At 34.4% G+C, this 26,937-nt stretch overlaps 1 protein-coding gene across 2 annotated transcripts in view; it reads left to right on the top strand.

The window, feature by feature from the left end:
* The window catches only part of LOC144439094 (H(+)/Cl(-) exchange transporter 3-like), a 53,080-nt gene that overhangs the window by 12,397 nt on the left and 13,746 nt on the right, over positions 1 to 26,937 (top strand). Inside the window, exons 1-9 of one of the 2 annotated variants that reach the window (XM_078128356.1) lie at positions 1,918 to 2,030; positions 13,088 to 13,297; positions 15,595 to 15,911; positions 18,395 to 18,601; positions 19,394 to 19,474; positions 23,809 to 23,991; positions 25,253 to 25,342; positions 25,790 to 25,914; positions 26,333 to 26,480. In XM_078128356.1, the coding sequence (XP_077984482.1) occupies positions 1,973 to 2,030; positions 13,088 to 13,297; positions 15,595 to 15,911; positions 18,395 to 18,601; positions 19,394 to 19,474; positions 23,809 to 23,991; positions 25,253 to 25,342; positions 25,790 to 25,914; positions 26,333 to 26,480 (1,419 nt within the window). In that variant the 5' untranslated portion in view covers positions 1,918 to 1,972. Of the gene's footprint in view, positions 1 to 1,917; positions 2,031 to 13,087; positions 13,298 to 15,594; positions 15,912 to 18,394; positions 18,602 to 19,393; positions 19,475 to 23,808; positions 23,992 to 25,252; positions 25,343 to 25,789; positions 25,915 to 26,332; positions 26,481 to 26,937 lie in introns of those variants that run through there. The other variant, XM_078128355.1, reaches the window with a different exon arrangement.

Genomic DNA, 26,937 nt, shown 5'->3' with positions numbered 1-26,937 from the left:
ATATTGTAATGTACATTGCTGTGGCATAGAATGATCAGGATATAAATCCAGTATTTTCTGTTTAAATGTGTACAACATGACTTTTGTCGATAAAATACAGATTAAAATTTCATCAGCCAAAAAAAAAACATAATTGTGTGTTTCCAATAACATGGCCTGAGACAATAGGGTAGGTAGGGCAAGATTTGAATTGTTTTTATTTTTGAAAAATATTGTGCTGACCCAAAATCAAATGAAAGCTCGATCAGAATGCTCCTTCTGTGATAATCTGATGAAATATGACATTACTGGGGAAAGAAAACATACATACATACTACATACATACATACATACATACATACATACATACATACATACATACATACATACATACATACATACATAAAGGTCAAGAAATCAGAAGACAAAGAGTTTTGTTAACTTTTTGTTTTAAATGTTTAAAAGATGTTTAGGGTCAGCAGTTTAAACTAGGGTTGGGTTGGATTTAATTGGAAACACATATTTTTTTTATTTTGCCGTAATAGGAAAAACACTTCATTGTTTATATGTAGTATCAATATTATAGTACAATTTACAAGCACCAACAAGTAACATACACTTGGTATCTGTGCTTGTCTGAAGTTATACATTACATTTATATCTTCATTATTCAGTACTAGCTCTGTTTTCGTCCAATATAATGACTTACATAATATTGTAGACCCTGAATGGTATTGAATCACATGTGGCTAAAACATACATTTTTGTATTTGTCTAGCTGTACACACAATATAGTGCAATGATTTCTATAAATTGATTTGTGGTCCTCACCTAAAGTAAAATCAGTGTCCTCATCACGATTCCAACCTGTTACTGTACGTGTACTGTATTTATATATGGATGAAATTGACCTCTAATAAAAATGTACAGTATCTAATTATTGATATCCTAACAATTTTCAGTCAAAATTTTGTCGATTGTCTGATTGAAAAAATAATACTCCGGTTACAGCACTAGTGTAGTTTTAAGAGAGACACAGAACTAGAATTCACTCTAGGCCTCCATATTAATTATGGAATATGTCAAGACAACCGTAACGCTTCATGGATTGGATTGGATATTATAATGAAATAGTTGATCAATATTGAATTAGTCTCCTCAATGATAAATCTAGGACATGAATTTATTCAAATATAAGACAATAATGTCCTGAATATTATTTCTGTCAATTACTGTTCTTTCAAAGTTTAATTACTATTGTACATTATGTACGTTCACTTCAAATGAATATTACCCACACATCGGTAACTACGGTTACAACTTGTCACTTTGATTCTATCAATGAGTACTTCTGTATTTAGTTAATGCATCAAAATTATAGAAGTGTAACTCTGTAAGACTGTTTATTTATTAAACTCGCATGACCTTTTCAAATTGCTCCTTATACAAAAATGCAATCTGTTTTAAGTGGCAATATTGCTATCTTATGAATATTTGCGGTACTTGAAAAAAACCTTTAACTCATAAAACATTTGGCATTTGGACTGCATTGCACCATTTAGATTCAATCAAATCACAAGGCTTTTGATAGCATTCCTCCTTGATTGTTGTCATGGGAACAATAAATCGCATTCAAAAGTACAGGAAGCAACCCCCTGATTTTTTTAGAACTCGGAGAGAGACTGCAGTAATCAGTTCTTTGTGGCCATGTTATATTTTAACTGAACTGAGTGCTGGTAAAGTAACTGATGCAATATGCATTCTATTCTACCTTGGGAGGTGGCTAGTGTGTGTATGTAGTTTATGTATGCGTGGGACAGCATACTACTACTGCAGTTGACGCTAAGCAGTCTACTGATGTACATGTAGGTGTAGCCTAGTCTAGTCTATCAACATTATGAGCTGGTGTGCATCGTTCTCAAAGCCGGCACAGGATGAGGACGCCTTGTTAGCCCATGATGCTAATGTTGTCATCTCAACATGTACGGAGTATATGCTGAAGGGACATACTACTAAAGATGCCGTAGATGATGGTGATGATGATGATGAAGGTCAGGCCAGCCATTGTTTCATTCTCTTTAATAGTACTAGTCTAGTCATGATAAATTCTTAGTGTTCAAGAATTTGATATGCCATGCCTGATTCAGTTGTAGATTTAAAATTCAGTCCCCTACAGGTGTTCATAATTGAAGGCGTCTGATATACAAACATCCATATCTACATTTAGAATGAACCTTTCTCTCTATTTATATAGTTCAGTGTAATGCGTAACTGTTGATCCATTAATATATTTGTTATTCTCATTGAATGTATTCTGTACAATAGGTATTTCATGTAAAAATAACATGATAGATCGCGTCTCAGTTATTCATAGTTATACTAGGTAGAGTAAAAAATGGCACCCCTTCTCCTGCTGTGAATGAATCAGATGAATAATGAATGTGGGTTGACTCATACACCCTAATAGGAATCAAAAACCGTACAGAGATGTATGGATTTGTGAATTTAGATACAAATCTAGTTTCAGTTTTGCTTCTCAAAAGTATATTTTTTGTACATATTTCTAAAACATGAATTTGAATTTATGTGATGTTTTGCATGTTTTTGTGTACAATTAAAACCCTAGATCTAAGGTATCAGTACATTTTAAATTATCAGAAAGAATACTTTATGTATAGAAATTGAAATGTAATGTAAAATGGGAAATGCAATTTACCTAAAGTTGATTCTTTATTCCAATGTATAAATTGTCAAGGGGACTGAGAGCAGCACAGCTAGCTATCCTGTGATACAATTATTGTACATGGTGCTTGGAAAATACTGTGTGCTCAAACTTAATCCTCCCAGGCATACTGTGGGAGTTAGATGTAAGACTCAGAGAAGCAATAGTTTGAGCCCACTCAGATGCCATCTTTTGAATAAATTGATATCATTGGCGGATTTTGAATGTGATTATACATGTACATCCTGATAACATTTGTGTGTGAATTCCCTTTGAAGCTAAGGTGGGTAGAGAATACCCGATTATTTCAGCATTGTTGGTTTTACGATGGAATTTTGAGTTTTCTCGGAAGAGAGTACATTTTTGTATACATGTACAAATGTAGTTAGTACCAGGAGGGGACGAGACTATTACAATTGCTCTGTCCGTCCGTGCATCCATCCTTGTGTCTGTAGTACATCATTTGTCTGGCACACAATATCCAATTTCAATCAAACCTGGTATAAAGGTGACATATAATGCCTGTCACTTTGTTTCACGACATACATGTAATGATGTATGCAAATTTTACTGAATGGCTGCCATATTTGTATAGTTAATGATAGATCACATCTCTATTATTCATATCATAGTCATACTAGGTAGAGTAAAATATGGGATCTAATAAAATGGGAAACAATAATCATTATATTATATCAGTATATTGATGGCACAAATCGAGAGATCTGATTGGTCTAGACATCGAACTAGCATGTCTAAAATGAGCGATAATGCATGGTTGGCATGCGTCCAAATTTGATGTTCACTGTTCGTCTACGATCATTGTAGTCCATCGTGATACTGTTAGTGAACTCTGCAAATTGTCAGAGGAGGATTTTCTCAATGAGACAATATTTTTATAGGAAATTATGAAGGAAATTTCGAAAGCAGCCAAGTTATCACATATTTGTACAAATCATCGCCTACTAAGGTCAAGACATGCATGTGATCGGTTCTAGTACCCTCTAGCCTCGGCTGGAGTGGAAACAAGTGAGCTGTCCTGTCATAAAAGTGAAGCAAGTGTAAGCGCTTACACTTACCATTAATCTAAATAGAATTTGTCTGGGGTCCTGCCCTAGAGTATCAGTCATCAATCCGAGAGGGAAATCCTCAAACCCGAAAATCTAATGAGGTAACTTCCAGTAATATATTACATAAATATCAACCTGCCACCATGTCTATCATCTCACTACACCGAGTGGCAAAGTCGGCCGGGCACGAAGCATGCTGTATTCAATAAACCACTTCAAGTTTATACCTTGTCAAACAGGTTGTTTATTCATTACTGTACACTTTTAATGAGCTGATCAATGTACAGATTATCCATAGAATGTAGAATCAGTGTTTTTGCTAAGGTTTGGGAACCCCGGTAACAGAAAGGGGGAAAGAGGTAAAACTGGTAGTGCTTCCCATGCAATGTATCATAGTTTAGGTGGGGAACCCCGGTAAAATGATGTGGGAACCCCGGTAGATTTTACCTACTTACCGCCCTTAAATAAAACACTGAGAATGTAGAAATGACTAGCACATAAAATAAATCGCTGCACGATGTTCATGTCATGGTTGAGGCCAAGATCAGCTGTCTTGAAAGCAGTGTTATTGTTACGCAAATTTGTCACAGGGACGCATATCAAACGAGAAAACATTGGTTCTCATCTTGTTTCCGATATTTTCAATATACTGGTATAATATAATAGCGATAAACCACCCCCTGGGGATGATATACCACTCGGTTTTGACCAGTGAACTCAATATCGCTCGTGCATATATTTCGTTCACTGGTCAAAACCTCTTGGTATATCATCCCCAGGGGGTGGTTTATTGCTTAAATATTGACTGCATAACTCAAAAACTGTAATACATACATGTAGACACTCCAGTCAAGTGTGTACCCCATGTTACCATCAGGTGCAAGTTTTCTTTTAAGACTTTTACCTTTGATCTCGACTTTGATCTTTGGGGGTCAGTTTATCAAAATCAAGCCAGTTACATGTATTGAATATCATAGACTCTTTGCAGTATTTACATTTGTCATGCCACCACTGCCACATAGAAATCAAGTGTCTGAGGGGACTATGTGTTCTATGAGGACCAGTTGACGGGATCGATAATCACTTAGTTTACCAAAGTTAGCATAAATATTAGTTTTGTAGTCATACATGTACATGTAAAATGATTATGTCTACAACACACTGAGATGATGCGAGATTTGAACTGTTATATAAAATCTGCTGTAAAAAATTTTTGAAGCGAAGATTTAAACTCAATTGTGGAGTCATGATGGTCGAATGGTAAGCATGGCCGGTTTGGAATCTGCAGGTTGCAGATTCGAGCCCAATCACTGTCATTTGTTTCCTGAATGGCTGAAGTCCTTTGGCAAGATTTGAACTACGATTGTGCCTCAGTCAACCCAGCTGTATAATTTGGGACCTGGTAGGATAGAGGTTGCAATGTAAATGCTTTAATCCTATGCGCTTATAAAAGTTGCAATATATTGTATGCTCCCAGGGGAGTTTACAAAGTATAAAGGGCTGTTGTGCCACTATAGATCTATGCCAGGAGTGATAATTGTAAAGCACTTTAAGCACAGAGTGGGAAAGTGCTACATGTATATAAAAACCAACATTATTATAATTATGTTTGAACTGCTTAACTTTTTATGGTGGGGAAGGGGGGACTTTACACAATACAGTTGACCGCTGGGTTTGATTTAAAATTTAACCAGGTCTGTATGAAAGAAGGGCGATACTCAGTTTGACCCTGCCAAACAACACAGGTTTTCCCCAGGTACTCCAGTTTCCTCCTGCTTCTTCAACACTAGGGCAATAGGGCGCTGCTCTTGTGGCGACCAGTCAACAAATTTCCGAATTCATTTGGATGAATAAAGATTGTTATCATATTATTATTATTATTATTATTGTTACAAAAGTAACATGTATAATTATTCACTGTGTATGTAAGAACAGTGCAGACTTGAGTGAACTTTCCATTTTCCACAGCATGCTTGTCCATACTTTTTTGCAATGCATGCATGCAGGAAGAATACACAGAACACAACAGACATCCTTTCAATCCTGTCTATTTGCCATGGCAACATTTGCATTGTGTACATTGTATGTCTGAGAAGGACAATTTACTATGTACATCCGAGTGCAATATTTCACCAGTTCTGTTGTGTTGTACAATGTACATGTATCAGATTTCTAGTACAATTCAAATTGTCTATGTCCATGAAGCGAATGTTTTTGATCAGAGTGCTGTTTAGTGATTGCATACACATTTAAATTGCCATGGTAACATCTACCCTCAGGTGCTATCAGTAACTCGAGATGTTCTTCATCTGTATTTTCTCCACGTTGCAATGTCTTATATAGTTTACCATCCAGAAGATTTCAATGAATTGTCTGTATAAATTATCCCTTGATTGTCCATTATAATACTGTACAGTAGCGTAAACTTGAGGTATGGAAAAGAAAGATTAATGGTTTTCAGCTACACAGATTCAATAGGTACATACAATGATAAAGCCTGGGATGATGATAACATACAGTATAGTTTTGCTAAGGGTGTTAAGTTGGTGTTCTCTCCATTGTCTATGGTAAGCTATACCTGGGTTCCCCTGAGGTTTCCCCACCAAAATTATATGTATATGTATAGAAATCTATATAAGATTTACTAGATCTCCTTCCTCTGTTACAGGACTCACAAGCCTCAGACAAAAGACTGTCATACGGTACATGTACTTTACATGATGTGTATATTATTTCTATCATCAATATTTTCAGCATTTTGTCACCAGACTAAAGTGGTACATTTGTATCTTTGACAAATTGTGAAAATTAAATATAGACTATAAACAAATCTATTATGTTTGATATCAAGATTACAAATATCATCAGTCATTAGAGGATCATTCTGTCCCCCCCCCCTTCCCAAAGCCCACGTACATACTAATAGGTAAGCTGGGGGGGGGGGGGGGGGGGGCTTCACTTTATAAGGTAACTGTTCAAAGTATTCTACTCACTGAAGCATACATGCACTTTCATGATTTGTAACTATCACTTGCAGTTTAGTAGAACTCATGCCAGGCTAGGGTTATAAATGATTTAATGACGTCATAATATAATATGTGGAGGAAAACCATGATATCATGACATCAACTATGTCAGAAGACAATTTTTATTGCCATTGAAAGCATTCACCTCCATTAACATTATACTTGAATAGTTTAATTACGTTTTTTTATGTATTACCTGAACTGTGTGCCCTCTAAGCCAGTTTGACATACCACTGGTGCACACTATTTCTAGTGTTGCACCAAAATTTGGTGTTCCCCTATCTCTTTCTATGTGGTGACTCACAAGAAATGTCAGTTTTTCTCATTTTGACTGACAACAACAAAATTTGGCTATCATTAGAGCCTAGGGGCATACAAAAGCTTATAAACTCAGCTTTTGTGTCACTGTAAGTAATTCATATAACATTCCTGTATACACTGTCATAATATCAAATATAATTCATATTTTATGAACAAATGTCTTAATTATTCATCACTAACAAAAAAATGTATTATATCATGTTTGCATTCATTTAAAATCATGTAAAGTGGCACAAGCTGAGGTTATAAGCTTTTCACTCAAATGAAACTTGAAATAAAACCACTTTCCAGTTAGCCTGGAAACCATGTGGATGGGGATTTTGGTTTGGTTTTAGAATTAACAAATTCAACACCCCCATTCGCATGGATTCCAGGCTATATTACAGTATAATGTAATTATCAATGTATGTCTTCTTTATCATTACAATAGGGAACTTGCAAACCCGCCATGTTGAATTTTGCATCATGGGAAATGTGATAATAAATACTTTATTTTGTAAACAATAATGTTACATTGTTTGTAACCACAAATGATCAATTCATAGTTACCCTGATCATTGTGGGAGGTTTATTTTATTGATAGCTCCAGATTAGGTATTGCAATAACCACAGATAATCCCATCTTCCTTTGCGTCTGAGCATGCTCAGTCTGGATTTCAAGTTCCCTATTGTCTTCTGCGTTTGTTAGAACAGTTGATTGCAATGAGTAGGAATTTCCTGAACATTTTTTATATGTTTGATAAATTATATCATTGGATCATTTGCGAATTATATCTAAATACCAGGTTTAAGTTCAGCCATTTTCAAGTGGTTGTGTTATAAGTATGCTTTAACAGCACGTACAACATTATTATGAAAACATTGCCCAAATACATTAAAACTCAGCTTGTGTCCCCTTAATATTATAACTTAATTCACAGTTACTTAGGCAATCATGACCCTCTAACCTCTGTAATATATTTCATCAGTTACGACACTTTGATATGTTGATTGTTACAGTATACTGATGAATCAAATATTCCGTAATTACATCTTTTGAGTGTTATATTAAAATGTCAAAAGTCAGCTGCATAGAAATTGTGAAGTGTTCAATCATCTGAATGTAAATATTTATACTTCAACCAAAATATGAAAAACCAAAGTAATGGCTTATAGTATAAGATTGACATTTTGTATTTAATGTTTGCATGATTATTTAATCTGTAATGTGATCGTGATTCATGTATTTAATTGTAATAATAGTAATCTATCAATGTTTATCAGTGTGGGGTCATAAATTGACAAAGCTGATAATTTGTTTAAAGTGTACTATTTGCATGCATGCAGGTGATTGCAGTGATTTTAGACAAATATTGAAATATCAACAAATGACACACCTGACCAAATTAGTTTTGTGTTTAAAATTTACAAAAGAAGTGCCATTGTTGAGCAGGGCATACATGTAATGGAAAACCTCAATCATGGGGCCTGTTATACATTATATCTGTTTAATACTGATGAAGCCAATCTCATATTATGTACCACTATAATATTTTTTAGACTCCTCTCATCTGTTAATAGACTACACTGCAGCTAAAAAGATTATATAGTCACTGATGTCACCCCTTAAGCTATTGTCTAGTAGACAAAGATTTGAATGAATTTCCATTCATGAATGAGCAGTGTTTTTGTTAAGGGTGGAAAGGAGATAAAATCTACCTGATTTTACTGGTCCAGGAGTTCCCCACCGAAATTATGCCATGGAATAATGCTTTGGAAACTATGCCAATTGTACCATGTTCACCCTTTCTGTTCCTGGGGTTCTCCAACCTTAGCAAAAACAGAAAAGAAAATTATAGAATTATTTCGGTGGGGTGGGGTGGGGTGGGAGTGGGGGGGGGTTCATTTGGGAAATGGCAAATAGCTGAGATTGAGGTGTCGAAGGCTATACAAACATGTAGTTTACAATAATTGTGATAAATTGGTGTCTGCAGGTACAACTTCTTGTAGCAAACATGATAACTCAATAAACAGCAGTTGCAAAATTTTACCACAATATTTAAAAATAACAAATGTTCCCCTTCGGGGAGCTTACTTGTACGTGAGGTGAATTATAGTTTTGATGTAAAGAGTGGCATTGGTTAACAGTGATGGTTTCATAAGTATATTTCACACAAACATCTCTGATGAAATGAGTAGATAGACTTCAAGGTAAATATAATTTCCATGTCGGTGACAGCCTGTGTTTGATACATAACGATATGCTGTGGTTGTATTTTTCAACATTCAGTGTGTGCACTGATCTATGGCGTCAGCAAAATACTAGACTATTATTTGAATTTTTTGTTGCCTAGGCAGTGGATGAAACTACTCAGACTAGTAGTACTATAGCCAAATTTACATCAATGCATCAGATCAGAACAGATCAGTAATGTATATATTGTAAAATTTAATCACCAAACTTCTATTAAAAGCACTGGAAATGGTATCCATTTCCTAAAAAAAACACTACGTTTAATCATTGCAATATCCTCTCTTGAAAAACGATGTCTTAAAATATCTGCGATTACTTTATCCAGCATATCAGTGGGATTAAATGTACATTATTTTAATCAGTGTCTGCTCGACATGTCTATGCCGCTGGTTACTTCTAGGGACTACTGTGCAGTACAGTACAGGATGTATGTGAAAGTAGATACATGTGCATGCAATGCCCAGATTGATTTCATCCAAGCCATCTAAATTGATCGTACAAAGTCGTGATGTAGAGCCATATCTACCCAGCATAGGGTATGATTTGTCTGATGAGATTGAGGTTTGTCAGTGACAGTTAGTCGACACTGCACTGGATCGTTACTTGCTGAGTACTGTACTGTCTGGATTTTTATTTTGTCAAGAATACGACTTGGTATGACACATAAGAATATATACGTGTCTGGTTAATGTATGGACCGTAGCAATGGAAGAGAGTCAGACAGGTAGTTCTTTTTAATTTGTTTTGCCATGGATATCTTAGGTGTTCTCTGTTTGTTTTTCGGTTTCGAGCAAATGTATCTGTAATAATGTAATGTACCTATGGTTTCAGGCAAATGTAAACATTCAACATGTTACTATACTCTTACACTAGTGTACATGTACGGTAGTATCAAGGTTGTGGTGCGTAGTTGTGTATAGAATGTGTATTTAGTTCTACTACCAATCATGTTCCTTAATTAACACTATGGTTTTGTTAATAACAAGCAGTTAAACTAGGTAAAATATAATAGTTCACAGGTGTTTTTAGAACAGGTATCCTCACTACGATTTTTGTTATGTTAAAATAGGTAAACTCTACCTTAGTTCCCTGGTCTTTTACTAGGTACCCTCACCAGGTTTGTTTTTTATTTAATTATTAATAGTAAAGACTAAGTTAAACTTAGTTCCCTTGCTGTTTTATCAGGGATTAACATCAAACAGAACAACAGGAATAGGATTTGCAGAATGTGTACATGAAGTTTTATATGGCAAGCAAATATAGCATTTGTCAATATGAAAGTAAGTTGATGAGCACAAATATGATTTACAAACATGTAGAATTGATCCATCAATATCAATATTTAAAATCCAGAATACAAATGGAAGCATGAGTAATATCAGTACATTATTGATTGACATGAGGGTACATGTAACCACATGAATACTACATGTTGTATTAGACATTAACAGTTAACACCATGAAATTTATGAACACAAACATTGATTTTTACCATGCAAAGAACAATTTTAAGGATACAAATGTGTCAATGAACCATTGAATGAAAACAAGAATTTAAGAATATGATTTAAGGGATGGAAATGTGTTTTATAACACATGGCCTGCCATATTACTTTGTACATGTCTTTTTTATGTTAATGACAAGAACTGATTAGCATCAATTTGGTAAACATTGAGTATTACTATGAATGAGTAATTTGCATAATTATCAATTCGCAGTTATTAATATTAGATTACATGTATATCTTAAGAATGCAAGGTACATATTCCATATGATTTGGTACATGTATATTGATGATAACAAAACACAAGTGTCCTGTTAAGCTTGTTGGTGAAGCTTCTAGTTTTAATGAGTTATTTACATACCAGTAATCAATGATTTTCGGTAAATTAGGCAATATCTTAAGAATATAAACTTCAAATTACATGTACTTTGGTACATTGATAATAACAAAGCACACATTTATTGTAAGCTTTCAGATGTAGCTTTTGATTTTAATGAGTAATTTGCATAATGAATGATTTTTTGACTACCTTATGGATGCAAGGTTCAAATTTCATATACATGTACATGCAATTACATCGACAGTAGCAAGGTGCATGTGTCTGATGATGTAGTATTTAATTTCATTGAATCAATTGCATGATTAATGTGTTTTAGTTTAATTGTAATATACATAAACAGGATATAAAAACAATGATCTTTACAGATGGTATTCAGTTGAGATCTGATGTGATTAAAATACAGGAACGGAACATGATCACTATCTGAACAGAAATGAATTTTCATACTAACATCCCATTATAATTATGTAAGATAAATCTAAAATGTTCTATTTGTATTATCTGGATTACAACCATACACGTTGACATATGATGAACAATTATTTTCAAACAAATGAGAATAGTTTAAGTAGCAGATTGTGAAACTAACATCCAGTATGAATTCATATTTTAATATTTACATGTACATGTATACTGGGGTTTCCTGTTAAACATTTTCTAATATCATCTCATTGCAGTGCCTGATATTGTGCCTGAGGTGTCCATGGGGTATATATTTGCAGTTTTGTCATCATTAAATAGTTCACTTTGATAATTTGAAATATGATGATGCCATTAGGGATACAAAATTTAGCCTTCAATTTTAAAATGACAATGCAAAAGACTGAGATTATGTTATTGTTACTTAAATGCAGCTAGTAGTTTTTATTCCCCACTTCACCATCATCAAGGCCACTATCATTATCATCATAAGCATAATCACTGTCATCATCATGATGTACATGTAGGATATTCAGTCAGATGACAATTGTAACACAGCAACAAAGCAGCGCATTTATGTAATTTGTAAGAAGGTGTGTGCCACGAAGTCACATGTATACATGTACACTTGTATAACCACCATGGCTCGGCTTCCATCTACATGTAGTAGCATTCCTGATACAGGTTTGGTTGTTCTAGAATTTAATCATTATTTTTTGCCAAGGTTTGGGTTTCTCGTAACGTGCATGTAGGGAGGGGATAAGCTTCTGATAATGTAGGGGAGGGGATGTGGGGATATACATGTATCATAGTAAAACCTACATTATGCATGTAGATTGCCGTATATTGAACCATGATTTTGGTCAGAACCTCCCACCAAAAAATAATTGAATCACAGGTAGATTTTTGTTCACAGGTAGAGTGAACAAAATGTGTTAATTTGAATATAATAAGATTTGATTTTCCTTTTGTTTAAATATTAGCATTTTAAATGATGTTTTGCCTTTCATATGAACTCATCATGGCCACCGCCTAGGTGTTCATGTTTTGCTTGTCTGAAAAGTACTCTCAGCTGTAAGATGTGAGTCTTGCCACCCTATTGTATACCACTTCATAAGAGAAACCTGATTAGGGCTATACAGCACAATGTATTTTACACATGTACAGCCCACTAAATTCTTGTGATTTCAATTCTATTGTTATCTGTGGTTAAGGCGTATACTACAACAGAGAGAATCAACAGTTGTGCTTTCACATAACATATTGACTGGTGTTCAGCAAAATGTAACATCTATTAGTCTGCATCATCAGATGTGTAGCTGTGGCAGTAACCCATTGTAGCACACCCCTGACAATGCTGATGAGGCGTCAGCAAAAATTTGTTATTCGCTTCCAAGAATTTTTTTGACTCTGTGAGTAGAAATTTTCATTACTAAATTTCTTATTGTTGTCGCTATCATTATCTTGTCAGGTTTGGTAGAACCACTGGAAGATTTTCATATCGATACTGGGAAATATGATGATTTCCATACGATAGACTGGCAGAAAGATATCCAGAAGGATAGACAGCGTCATAAGAGGATACATCGAGACAAAGACAAGTCGTTGTTAGATAAATTGAAGGCAGCCCATGATGCATGGTCTGGATGGTTAGTGGTTTTCCTGGTTGGTGTTGCAGCTGGTAAGTACTTTAAATTTCCAAAATATTAAATGTTTCTGAATTGTTCATACCTGTATATGTACATGTGTATGACTCTCTGAAGTGAATTATGTGCTGATAGTTGCCATCTTACATTTAACCAACATATCGTAAACCTAGATATTTTCGCCAATAGAAAATTTTGCACATGCACGTACTATCAATGCCTGTATTTTGTTTGTGTCAAAAAACATGAAATTGCGACTGTTTGCAGTCTCAAAATGAAGCAAAAATAAGTCTAGCCAAAATTTCCAGGTTTACTGTATAGAGTAAATAATATAGAAGCTATCACATGATCAGTGGCTCTGAATCTGAATATTAGCCAAACCATACGTAATTGGCTTCTGCTTGATATGTTTTATGTAATTTGAGCAGCTCTTCAGTAAACATCATGCTTTCATTAGTTATTGATCTTTAGACCATGATAACAACACAGGTCTTAGAAATTTATTAAAATCATTTCATTTAGATAAAAGTCTGCAATGAAAATATGATGTAATGAAAACGTGTGGGAGGAGTGAATGTCTTATGTTCAACTAATTTTTAAAAATCATTTGAAAGGGTGTGTGGAGATTTACATGTATCTAGCATTTCTTTGTAAATTGTCCAAATGTGTATTCTAATTGTGTTGATTGTCTGAAAGCTACATCATGTCTGATTTAACAGTCGGTACATTGTACCTCTTACATATACATCTATCTGTTGTCATATTAAATGTTTGTCTGTTTACCTCATCATCCCTTATGTAGCAGATGTTTGTGTAGTTTGAGGATTGCATGATGTTTCTTTTGTCTCCCTGTCTATTTTGCTCTGTATCATCATCATGTCTCGCAAATGGAATTATTGTAAAATTATCCAGCAACATGTGCTTATTATTTTGCGTAATTATCATAAATCTAAACTGTGACATTAATTTTCCTGTCTCCATTTAACTATGCTGACAATCATGCCATCAGTTTACATGTAGCTGAAAGGCTTATTTGGCGTCGACATGTACATCTCTCTCTCTCTCTCTCTCTCTCTCTCTCTCTCTCTCTCTCTCTCTCTCTCTCTCTCTCTCTCTCTCTCTCTCTCTCTCTCTCTCTCTCTCTCTCTCTCTCTCTCTCTCTCTCTCTCTCTCTCTCTCTCTCTCTCTCTCTCTCTCCTCTCTCTCTCTCTCTCTCTCTCTCTCTGTCTGTCTCATGCTCTAATTAATTGTATCACTCTCTGACTGCTACTCTTCTTCTGACACACACACGTTTCTCATTTGTATGTTCGTGTATTAAAACGTGTTTACATGTAACACCTGTATCATATTAAAAAGTTTAATCCTGCAAGTGTTCTTCATCAGTCAAATAAAACAGTACTGTGATGAATTTTGCTGAGGCTCAAGAAATTTTAGAATGAAGTCAGGAATGAAGAACCCAGTAAAATGTCTAGAATCTTTGAGAAATTGGAAATCTATATGCAAAACGTGTCAGCACACATCAAATGTCACTGATTGAAAAACATCCTGGCTTTACTGTCATGAGATTGGATTGCAGACAGTAGGTTAATGAAATTGTATTGTTGAGTATATTAAACTCTTAGTACTTATTTCTGGGTTAATGTAACCATTGAACCACTGTCACTCTCGGGTGAAAAAAAGTGCCTTTCAGATGTGTCTAGCTTCAGGCATTTCTTAGAAGAACACGCCTCTTTGGAAGCTATCGATTCGACAATCAAAGTAGCTTGAATCACTCAAAACTGTGCCACATGATGGTTAAAGCTTGCACCTGTTCCTTATTTTTTATTCAACATCAAATGAAAATGCCAGACTGTTTAAATATTTTATTTCCTTGATTCTTATACGTGCTTACAGTGTTAAACAGTTTCCACACATGTATATATTGTTGATTGTTTCTCTACAATATGTGAAATCAAATATTAATTCATCTACTTTGTATAACGTTTCATTGCGAAAAATATTCTCAGTATTATTTAGCAAAATCACAGATATGTTATTCTTGACCAAAAATGTTGATCTGCTTGGTAGATTGAATGATTTATGGGTAACCCCAGTTAATATAACATACCAAGCTGTTCAAAGTTTTTACAGTTAGATGTTGTCTTGCAATCTAAAAACTTTTGAATTGTTTGTGCGTTATAAGCATATGTAAATCAGATATATGTTATTCTTATTTTCCTTTCTACCAGCAAAAGCAAAAAGTTAGATGTACATGTGTAATAGGTAGAAAAAAAAGCAATAGTTTTGGAAACTTTGATTTTACTTAAAGTCTCTTTGTTTGTATTTCATACAGGTACATGTGCAGGTATCATAGACATAGGTGCATTATGGATGTCAGATTTAAAGCTCGGTGTCTGTCCGCAAGCTTTCTACTTGAATCGTGAACAGTGTTGCTGGGCTGAGAATGACACAGACCAGTTGAAGTTCAATGACAGAGGCTGCTCCAAGTGGCACACCTGGGCTGAGCTGTTCAATATCCTAGGAGATAATGCCGGCAGTTATATAGTTAATTATTTATTTTATTCGCTATGGGCCGTCTCTTTAGGAACTTTAGCTGTGATGCTAGTCAAAGTCTTTGCGCCATATGCATGTGGTTCAGGTATTCCAGAGGTAAGAATCTTCATTTGACAAGTTCTCTTTTCGAACCAACAACGAATAATATATTTGCTGGAAATTGTAAAAATACTACTTATAATAAGTTATGCATATTAATAAGCAGTGAGATTTATTCAAAAGTAGTACAGTAACATTTTAAAGTACAACATGGATAACAATATGGATAAAGTTTCAGATTATTTTGTGTGTAAGATTTTATTGTTTCTTCTTAATTTGAACTGAAACTGGTTGACTCTGGAAAACCATAATATAGCAAAAGTTTGTCTATTATTTCTGGGGTATACACTACACACAACATTGTATGCTGTGAAAACCTAAATATGTCCAATATCTCAGAAACTCAAACATAACACTCACTGTTTCTCAAGATACTGTTTTATTGAATGAGAAGATGTAAATTCTTTTGATTTGTTAATTATTCTCAGTCTGAAATATCGCTTTCTGTGATAAAAAAAATTCTGGGTAATTAAAACCCCCAATAACGGAACTTATTTCATTTGTCATGAGTCAACAGTAATTCAATCAGACCCTTTTATCCACTCAATAGGATCTGAACAATGTTTATTGTAAGGTTAAACTGATACAATTGTTAATACCTTGTATATCAGTACATTAGCTAAATTGCACTGTAGGCATTACTACTATGTGCAGATATCACGATTATAGCAAATATTTTAAACAGAGATACATGTACATGTAGTCTCCATACATGTTTCTGTTTTAACTCACTAGTATATCGACTGGAGATAAGTGTGTTTTCTTTTTCAAAATTGTTCTTTCATGAGAGTGGAGAACCAGTATAATAATACTAACTAAGTACGTAGGTTCTTGTTATATACCAAACACTTATGAAACAAGGCTCCACTGTTATTAGTTCTACTGGTTTGTTTGTTTGTTTTTATTTGCTTGTTTGTTTGATGTGTTCGAAAGGAGAACACTCCAAACATGTATACAATGTACATAGTTTATTTTACCTGAGTGACTAATTTTATTAAACAAAACAGAACACATATTTCACAAAATGACTGAAATTATACCATGCATAAGCCACATTGAACAAAAAATATGGAATATATACTTTGGTAATTCTATGTCACAACAACATGCGTCTGTCACGACAATGCATGTCTACATCACTGGTTCTGCTGTGTTCGAGATATGAGTCAAAACATTCAAAATTGCCATTACTTCCTGCGATTTGTCTTTGATATTACTGGCGCTGGTATTATCATCTTATTCTCCAATATTTTTCTTCATTCATTCAAATAAGAGTTGTCACTATTCGTCTAGCGGCTCATGATGACAAAGGCCTCTGAGGTCACTTGTATTTTCCTTGGCTGAACGAAGAATGATATTGGGGAATAACAGCTAATTGTTTGAACGTTATGATAGAATACTGTTTTGCATCTTAATATTATGATCTCTGTCTATTGATTTGAGACTGACAGTCACTGTTAATATTGCTATTGAATTTTGTAAAAATGGAAGAAAGATGACACACCTAATGTATCTAAAGTAACAAGCTTCAATTGCCATTTCATAATTCCTTTGAGGCAAGAAGTACCGTAATCACCACAGTTGCCATGGTAAAGCAATTACTGTCGCAAACTGTGTAGGTGGATGGTTTCTTTCATCTCACCTTTTACTCATTTTTGTCTGTCTCCCTGGAGGTGATATTTATCTCTGTGACTTCAAATAACTTGGGATGTCTGCTTGAAAGATGACTATCAAGCTAATTGTTTACAGAAGTACATGTACTGTTATTCCAAAATCATCACACATCAAAATAGCCTTCAATTAAATGTAAATTAATTTATGTCAAAAATATTATTACAACATATAGATAGATTAAAAGTTTATAGATAGATTAATATCAAAATACTAGCAGACCAAGATATGACTATCTTTCTAATTGTTTTAGAAAGTATTATTATAGTGATTAAGATTGAACAAATTTTTGTTTTTTGTAGTGGGAGGTTTTTGACACTATCTTTAGCCCTGGAAGAAGGGGGATATAACAATATTACAAAATCTGTCCATCCATCCATCCATCCATCTGTCTGTAGTACATCGTTTCTCAGACATGCAATGTCAAATTTCATTCAAACCTGGCACAATGGTGACATGCATTGTATTGGCAGACATATATTATCAAATTTCCATCAAACCTGGCACAATGGTGACATGCATTGTATTGGCAGACATTCAATATCAAATTTCATTCAAACCTGGCACAATGGTGACATGCATTGTATTGGCAGACATATATTATCAAATTTCCATCAAACCTGGCACAATGGTGACATGCATTGTATGGGCAGACATGCATTATCAAATTTCATTCAAACCTGGCACAATGGTGACATGCATTGTATGAGGAGATGGGCAATGCATCTTGGAACTGGCAACAGGTCTATCGTGAATATTCTGAGTGAATTTCTTCAGTGAAGGATGACTTTTATCTTTCTGATTTTCAGATCAAGACAATCTTGAGTGGTTTCATTATACGAGGGTATCTTGGCAAATGGACATTACTGATCAAGTCAGTCACTATGATGTTAGCAGTGTCTTCAGGACTAAGTCTCGGTAAAGAGGGTCCACTAGTACATGTTGCTTGTGGCTGTGGTAACATATTCTCATACTTATTTCCCAAATATGGGAAGAATGAAGCCAAGAAAAGAGAGGTGAGTAGGAAATGTAGGCCAACAGTTATTTTTATTATGCATTTGTTAGTTGTCAGGTTGACATGACTGTTTGAATGTAGCAGAAATATATATGAAATTATTGATTTAGAACATCTCAACAGTTTGTATGTATTTGTCCCCAGCTCTGCAAGCACAAAAGGCTGAAAGATGAAAGAAATAAGAATATTTGGAAAAACATCTTGTCCAAGCAAACTGAAAGTTTCAGCTTAAAATAGTTTTAAGTAATGGCATAACTCTGTGTGTGTGTGTGTGTGTGTGTGTGTGTGTGTGTGTGTGTGTGTGTGTGCGTGTGTGTGTGGATGTCTGTGTGTGAGTGTGTGTGTACATGCATGCATGCATGTATGTGTGTGTGCGTACATGCATGCATGCATGTATGTATGTATGTATGTATGTACAATATATGTACATGTATACATGTATGTATGTATATGTATGTATGTGTGCATGTACGTACGTATGTATATATGTATGTATGTATGTATGTATGTATGTATGCATGTATGTAGGAATGTATGACCCATGAATACATGTGTGTATTTAATATTATTCTGTGATTATAGTTTCATAGACTTCATGTATCCTACAAAATAGAAGACTTTGTCATTGTTCACCCTAATAAAACAATTTCACTGATACAGAATATTCCTCAGAGAAGAATGATACAGTAATAAACGGTCACTTTAATGTACCATTATTTTATGAAACATGGTAACACAAATCGTGGCATTGTTATAACATTGTATATTGATATGTTCTCTTCCCTCATTTCAGGTTCTATCAGCGGCGTCGGCAGCTGGTGTATCTGTAGCTTTTGGTGCACCTATAGGAGGTGTACTTTTCAGTTTAGAAGAAGTAAGTACATGTATATACTACCTTTACTGTATTTCTCCACATTTACAATATCAAATGCCTCCTTATAGCATATATTCTTGTTTTAAAGGGCCTGTAGAGATTCCATCTATAATTAGACATAATGGGGGGGGGGGGGGGGGGGTTGCTAATTAATAGTGATGTTATCATAACTTCAGAAGACTATCTGTGACTCTGAAGAACACAGTGCACAAAGTCAGAAATAGCTTTAGTGACTATAGTAGCACTTCCTACCTATAATTGGTTGTATACAAGCTTTTGGAGTTATAGTTATAATACATTTTATCATATACCCAGTATCCCTTCCATTGCAATTCAATGGAGAGCATGCGCATTGAACCCGGGCAATAATTTTCTGTGCAAGCCCCAGCTCACTTTGCCCGAATATGGTAAGTGGCATGCTCATTAATATCCATTTGCTCAGTGATTTGGCTTTCTTCACTATATTTACGTTTTCACGAATAAAATAATAAATCAAAGCTAGTTTTATAATATGTGTTTACATGATTCAAATGATATTTGTGTGCCACTACATGGGGTATGATAAAATCTTTATGGCTCGGATATGGGTTTTGTGGACCTCGGTAGTACGCCCTCCTAAAGTCGGGCCTTTCTGCTGTACAATCTCAATCCAGAAAACCCATATCCTGGCCATAAAGATTATTACTAATTGTAAATGCGTTGAATTCAGACCAGAATTACTACATGCAGATTAGTGAATATCAAGTACATATACATGTGCAGTGAAATTCTGTGACATGTTTATCATGGTTTCTCTACATAGTATAATTGTATACTGTGCTAATTATGCACAGAAATACTAAAAGAACATACTTGCCTAAGTATATCGGTAACTAAAAGAACATACTTGAATTTAGTGTATTTTTGTATTTATATTTCAATACACTGATAAAAACTTCATATAAATGATTAATTAACAAACAAAGATTACTATGTATGTACAGTGTTAATTGCATCTGAATGCATGCACACTGCTGTGTAATACCGAAAATATAATTGTATACCTGTATGCAAATGAAATGTAAATGAGGGTACGGTAATTCCTTGAACTCAAAATCATGTGATCGCACAGTATGATTTTACAGAAATTTGCCGTTTCAGATAAACATAATGAATTAATAAGAGAACCCCATGCCATGTGAATGCCAGTGGGTACTCCGGGGTATGTGCACTCATGCTTGCAGTGTTTTCTGTTACACGTTCACTCACTACGCACAAGAAAATACGATGACAAAGAACACTGCAAATGCTTGAATGTACAAATACCATGAGTACACCATACTTGCACTCATGCATCATGGGGTTCTGTCATAGTACAAACCATTTCCTGATTCAAAGTAGCAGATGTACGTGGTGATGCAGCATTGAAGTGACAAGACACAGCAAATAATTCATGCATTCACAGATAAGAAATCTGTTAATACCATATGTCATAATGGAAAGCATATTTGAGGAAATTGCTCTATGAATGTTATTAAAGTATAAAGGGCTTAACTTTAACTACTTTAAATGAAATTGGCATGCATTGAAGCAGATCCAAATTACTTGATGTCAAATCAGCCCAATATTTTATAGTTTGAATATGTTTTCAATATTAGAGGCTGTCATCTGTGGAGAATACATGTATAAATGTCTGCAGCTGATGTACTGACAAATGCTGGTTTATTACATACATTATACCATTCAAATCATGTCCTTTAGTGTAATATACATGCATTGGTAAAGTTCTTGTTAGTGCGGATGATGCTAAATTTATCTTTTTAGCAAAACTGAATTTCTAAAGTTCAGTAGTGCTATTGGCATGGTGAAATATGTGTATGTGTATGTGTGTGTGCATACATGCATGTAAGTACATATGTATGTGAACTACTGAAAGTCACAAACTACCAGAGAGACATATCTAGCAACAAGACCACATCCATAGCAACAGTCAGTGATGATGTATATGACAAAGTTAACCGTTGGGGTAGTTAGGCAAGTAGATAAACATTTGTTTAAATATGGCATGTCACTCAACAACTAAGATACAGTAACTGCACATGGCAACAGCAAAATGGTGGTGCATATTACATACATGTAGGTAACAACAGGGATGAATGGCATGTAAATAAACATTTTAAAAAAGTTATCACATAAATAAACCTGTACTGTTATGCCACAATTGTCATTGGCACCATATTTTACATGATAGTGTCAAATGTAATGTCAAAATGATAGCTAAAACAATGATGATGAAAGCATGTGGAACATACTTCTCAGAAATAAATTTCCTCATTGTTGTGTTAAACCCTGGGTATTTAAGATCAGAGCAACAGCTGTTTATGGCATATTGAATTAACCGTTGATAACTTCATTTTGTTACCTTCCCCAGGGCTTAGATTTGCCAAACACAGCTGACAGCGTGTGTTAGTCTGAATGCTAATTTGTACATTATGTATATCCCATGCAAAACAAGTTAATACAGTATTATTCACATGTGCCATATATTTTTTTGAACTCATCAAAAAAAGTTCTGAAATTTAAACAATAATTTTCTGATATCCTTAAAGATATTCATCAGTTTGACAAAGTCTGTTTATCTGAACAGGCGAAACATTACTTGTAAGTCATAAGTACCCTTGGTCATGGTACAAGAACACATAGTAGTACTAATAGTTTTCTGGATTGTGTTGCTTTGTAATTTCCATACTGTTACTGATGTTTATTTGACAGTTCTTAGCTTCATGTCGTGGTGACATTTATACAATTTCACAAGAAATAGTGTATTTATTCGTATTCATGTACATTTCAGCTGGTATCATTCTAAATTATTTTATTATGAAATATACATGACTTTGTACATACTGTGTACTTCATTAGTATTCATTAAATGAACATCATTTCAATGATTAGTTTCATATGATGATATCGTGTGTATTCATTTCACAATTGTCACTGCATCAATCATGTAAGTAGAAACTTTAGACAGTATGCATATATATATACTCTACCAGTATACGTTGTGTGAATGTTAATGCTAGCTAGCATAGTCATTAAAATTGGAATATTGTGTTCTGTGTCAGGATTTTTTGAAATTATAATTGTAATGTTGAGATGCAAAGTTTGAGTGTACTAGGCCAAAATATATTCAAATTGAATTGAATAGGATATGTATGATAGCCTTGTGGCATTTTAATGTGGCCATATGGATTAGGATTAGGTATTTATTTTGGACTTTATAAAACAATTTTATCATGGCTTTCTACTTGTGTTAAACAACATATGCCAAGTCTGTGTTTATAATTCAATACATTGCAAAAAGCTGAATCAAATGTGTAAAAAGTCTGTTATTGTACGTACAATAACAAACTTTTGACACATGTTTTAGCTTTTCACAAAGTATGAGTTACAAACACAGACTTAGTCAATGTTGTTTCACATTGATTTTCTAAGTAAATTAAAAATCCAAAATAAATACCAAAGCCTCATCCATATGGCCACTTTAAACTTTCTTTCTAAACACAAAATTGTGTACTTGAAATTTTGACTGCACACTTCGGTCTTTGTTTTACTATGATCAAGACAGATGAATTTTCATTTTCATTTCATATAAATGATTCTACTCTTTCCCTGTAAACCTACCTCATTTTATTCAATCACACACCTCTCTCTTAGAAAAGAGCTATGTGTCAAACCCAGGTCATCTCATTAGTAGATACTCTGCCTAGTGAATGTTCTATAATCTGTAAAGATTAACTTTTATCACCATGTTCGTAAGTGAATTGTCATGTAGCTTCTAGCATTGGATATAAAATGTAACATGATGCCTATCATAGAAAATATTTGGCCATAAAAATGTCCATATCTATTTTTCAGCAGTAAAGGAGAACAAAAATGACTTGATTCTTTCACTGATTTCACATATCAGCAGACATTTTTAAGAAGTTTGATTTTTTTTATTTCATTTCTTAGTACAATAAACAGTATCAAAGTTTCAAGTCAGCATGAATTGTGCTAAGTCATAGAATTATACTATAGGTACAGGGCCCTTTTCAATTACATCTTTTACATTGCACACTGATTTTAAAGTTATGATAAAGAGGTCGTCGCCAAAACATGAGCAGTAGGATAATTTCTGTTGACAGAGAATATTACATTTTACCATGCATCTGTAGCCATAACTCGACTATAAAAGCATCTACTGATGTACATTATCTTTTAATTATCTCCCACCAGGTTAGACCAATAACATTCAATTTTACTATCATGTTTTTTTATAGACATAACTGGACTTTTCTCTTTTTATTTGTCACCAGGTTAGTTATTACTTTCCTATGAAGACTTTATGGAGGTCTTTCTTCTGTGCTTTAGTAGCAGCCTTTGTGTTGAGAACCATCAACCCATTTGGTACTGACCATCTAGTTATGTTTTATATTGAGTTTGATTCACCGTGGTTGTTCTTTGAACTTGTGCCATTTATTTTACTGGGAGTATTTGGGGTGAGTAACACTTAGTTATTTTATTTACGTAGGTTATAACATAGACAGTGGAGGGGAGAACCTCCACTGTCTATGGTTATACACATACAAGCAATTCAGAGCTTTTAGCACTGAGCTTTTAATCTGTCATGGTCTATGATTCTCATCAGAATGACAAAGTCCACAGTTTGAACTGCTTGTGGATTATAAGTTGTGTAAATAGTTTGATCTAATAAGCTGATGAATATTTTTTATCAATACACATCGTCTGCAATGTTTAGTCTTCTATGTATTCTCAGTCGCCACGTTATATATAAGTTATTTGATCTACCAAGCTGGTGAACATTTTTGGTTGTAATACACATTGTTTGGCAATGCTATGTTTAGTCTTGTACGTATTCTCAGTCGTCCAAAAACTCTGAACTGTTTGTACGTTATAACCTATGTAAGTCATTTGATCTACCAAGCTGATGAACATTAACTTTTGGTCATTTGCATGACAGTCTTGGACAGCTTCATAGTACATAGCTATTTAAGATGAGTAACATTTAATTGTGATGGAGCATTCATGAAGTCACTCTCCAGAACCCCTAAGTTTATGAAAATACATGCGTACATCTATTTCCTGGAGTGTAGTGGCGTTCTCCTTAAACCCAAACCTAACCCTAGCTCCCTATAGCATGAATCCAAGTTTGCATCCATTGTACAGTCGTTCCACAGTTCTCCATCTTTTCCTCGAAAGGCATATCTAGTGAGAAATGTTGACACTTATAAACATCTTCTGCCAAAAATAATTAAAATTATGAAACAAATCTATGCATGTTGGTCTAGAGTAACTGGTGTTGATAATATGTGTAGGGATTCTTACCTGATTTATAACATAACATAACAGTAAAGCATGTAGGAATAAAATTGAAGAAAAATGATTTGCCAGATGCAAGAGTGACATCAATCTGATTAAAATATTCAATGCGTACATGTATGTCCATGACAAGTAAGACACAACCTGATTGGCTGTGTGTCTCACTGAGCAGAAATTCGTTTGCATGTGCGCCAGTTCAGATGTAGAGGAGGCGATCAGGCTAAAAAATGTAAACATGTACCAAGAAGGTCAATTCAGTCAAAATAACGAAGGTAAAATAGCAATGAACGATTAACCGACATCTACATCGGATTTTAATCAGATTGGAGTGACATAAGATAGATAGCTAAGGAGTGAATCTTCTTTAATATGTGATCGGAATGAAAATCTTTATGAATTTGTTTTCATATTTATATTCAGGGGCTGTATGGAGCATTTTTTGTTAAAATGAATATAAAATGGTGTAGATTTCGCAAGACAACAATATTGGGAAAATACCCAGTACTTGAGGTAAGAGAATTAGCCAAGCCAAGGTACACTGTAGAAGTGTTTGTGATTGATGTATTTAATACTTTTATTGTGGGTACCTGGCGAATTATACTTTACTAAAATTATCACCACTTTGTGACAAGGGTTATTTGCACTCATACTTAGAGTGGTATATGCTACACTTTCTCTTGCTATGATCAGTAAAGTATGACCAGAGAAAACACTACAAGCACTCGTACAAATATCAATCAATCGTTTATTCAGTACTTTTGGCCACCGGCCAAAAAATACAAACCTTAAATATAAAAAAAAATGAAAAAATGCACTCGTACAAATATCCCAAGTATGCCACACTTGCACTCACACACATCATTGGATTCTGCCATTATTCTCTCAAAAATTTTTGAAGTCACTTGGTCTTCATAGCATGCACCTATGATATTCAAATACTGTTCTTTTTGTTTTCAGGTTATTGTTCTAGCGCTAATCACAGCAATAATTAGTTATCCCAACCCGTATACCAGAATGAGCTCAAGTCAGCTTATCAAATTATTGTTTCAAAAGTGTGGACCTGAAGACAATTATATGTTATGGTAAGAAGTATTACTGCTGTTTTTAAAATTGCAAGCTTTTTGTTGTGATAGTGTTGCCATGTACACATCCATGGTAAATGAAAGAAGAGTCATTATGACCAGGACTCGAAATTAGTGTTAGTCTTGCGTCAGTTGACTACTAATTTCTCCCAGGTGACTACCAATTTGTAAAACTTGAAGAGATATTCAATGTACCTGTGTCATTAGAAAAGTAAATTTAACACTTTTTAACACAGTATGCCTTCTGTTGTTGATAATTTGTACTGTAGTCATGATGGTTGAATGGTTTGAGTTGTATATGGATTGTAACATGCTATGACCACGGCATCCATTGTGGAAGGCATTTTATAAAGATAGATGTACTATTAATATTATAATTAATATTTAATATTCTCGCTATTTTTCATTTTGATGACAGTAATTATAAAAGGAATCATACAGCTATGTTGCATACTGGTAGTATGTCAGGTGCTGCTGCAGGTCCTGGTATTTACACCTCTCTATGGTTACTATCACTAGCACTTGTATTTAAAGGTGTTGTCACTGTCTTCACGTTTGGTATCAAGGTGAGTATGCTCTGTTGAGATATACAACACATAACAGATAACTAAAGCATGTCAGCTACATGTACTTGCCCCAGGGTCACTCAGAATGTTCATATCAGGTGTAAAATAACAATGTACTTGTATTGACTGCTTTAATTATGAGCTCAGTATTAAAATGGTTGCTCTTCTTGTAATTTGTCTGTAAACAATGTTTACTCATTGGGAAGGGTAGACCCTAGCTGATTGCTATTAGTGAATGAAGTGTCGATAAAATTTGTTATATATTCTGTGGTGACATTGTTTACGATTTTGTATATTTAGTGGGACCACTACTGGACTGATAATTAAGCACTGTTATTTTACACCTGATGTGAACGTTCTAAGTGAATGGGGCAAGTACGGTAGCTGAAACACTTTAGTTATCTGTTATGCGTTGTAAAAACCCTTTATAACGTGGGGAACCTGGTATTTACACCTC

This window comes from Glandiceps talaboti, chromosome 8 (genome assembly GCF_964340395.1).
Source record: "Glandiceps talaboti chromosome 8, keGlaTala1.1, whole genome shotgun sequence".
Classification (NCBI taxonomy): domain Eukaryota; kingdom Metazoa; phylum Hemichordata; class Enteropneusta; family Spengelidae; genus Glandiceps; species Glandiceps talaboti.
The sequence above is the reverse complement of the archived record's forward strand: the minus strand, read 5'-3'. Positions and strand labels throughout refer to the sequence as shown.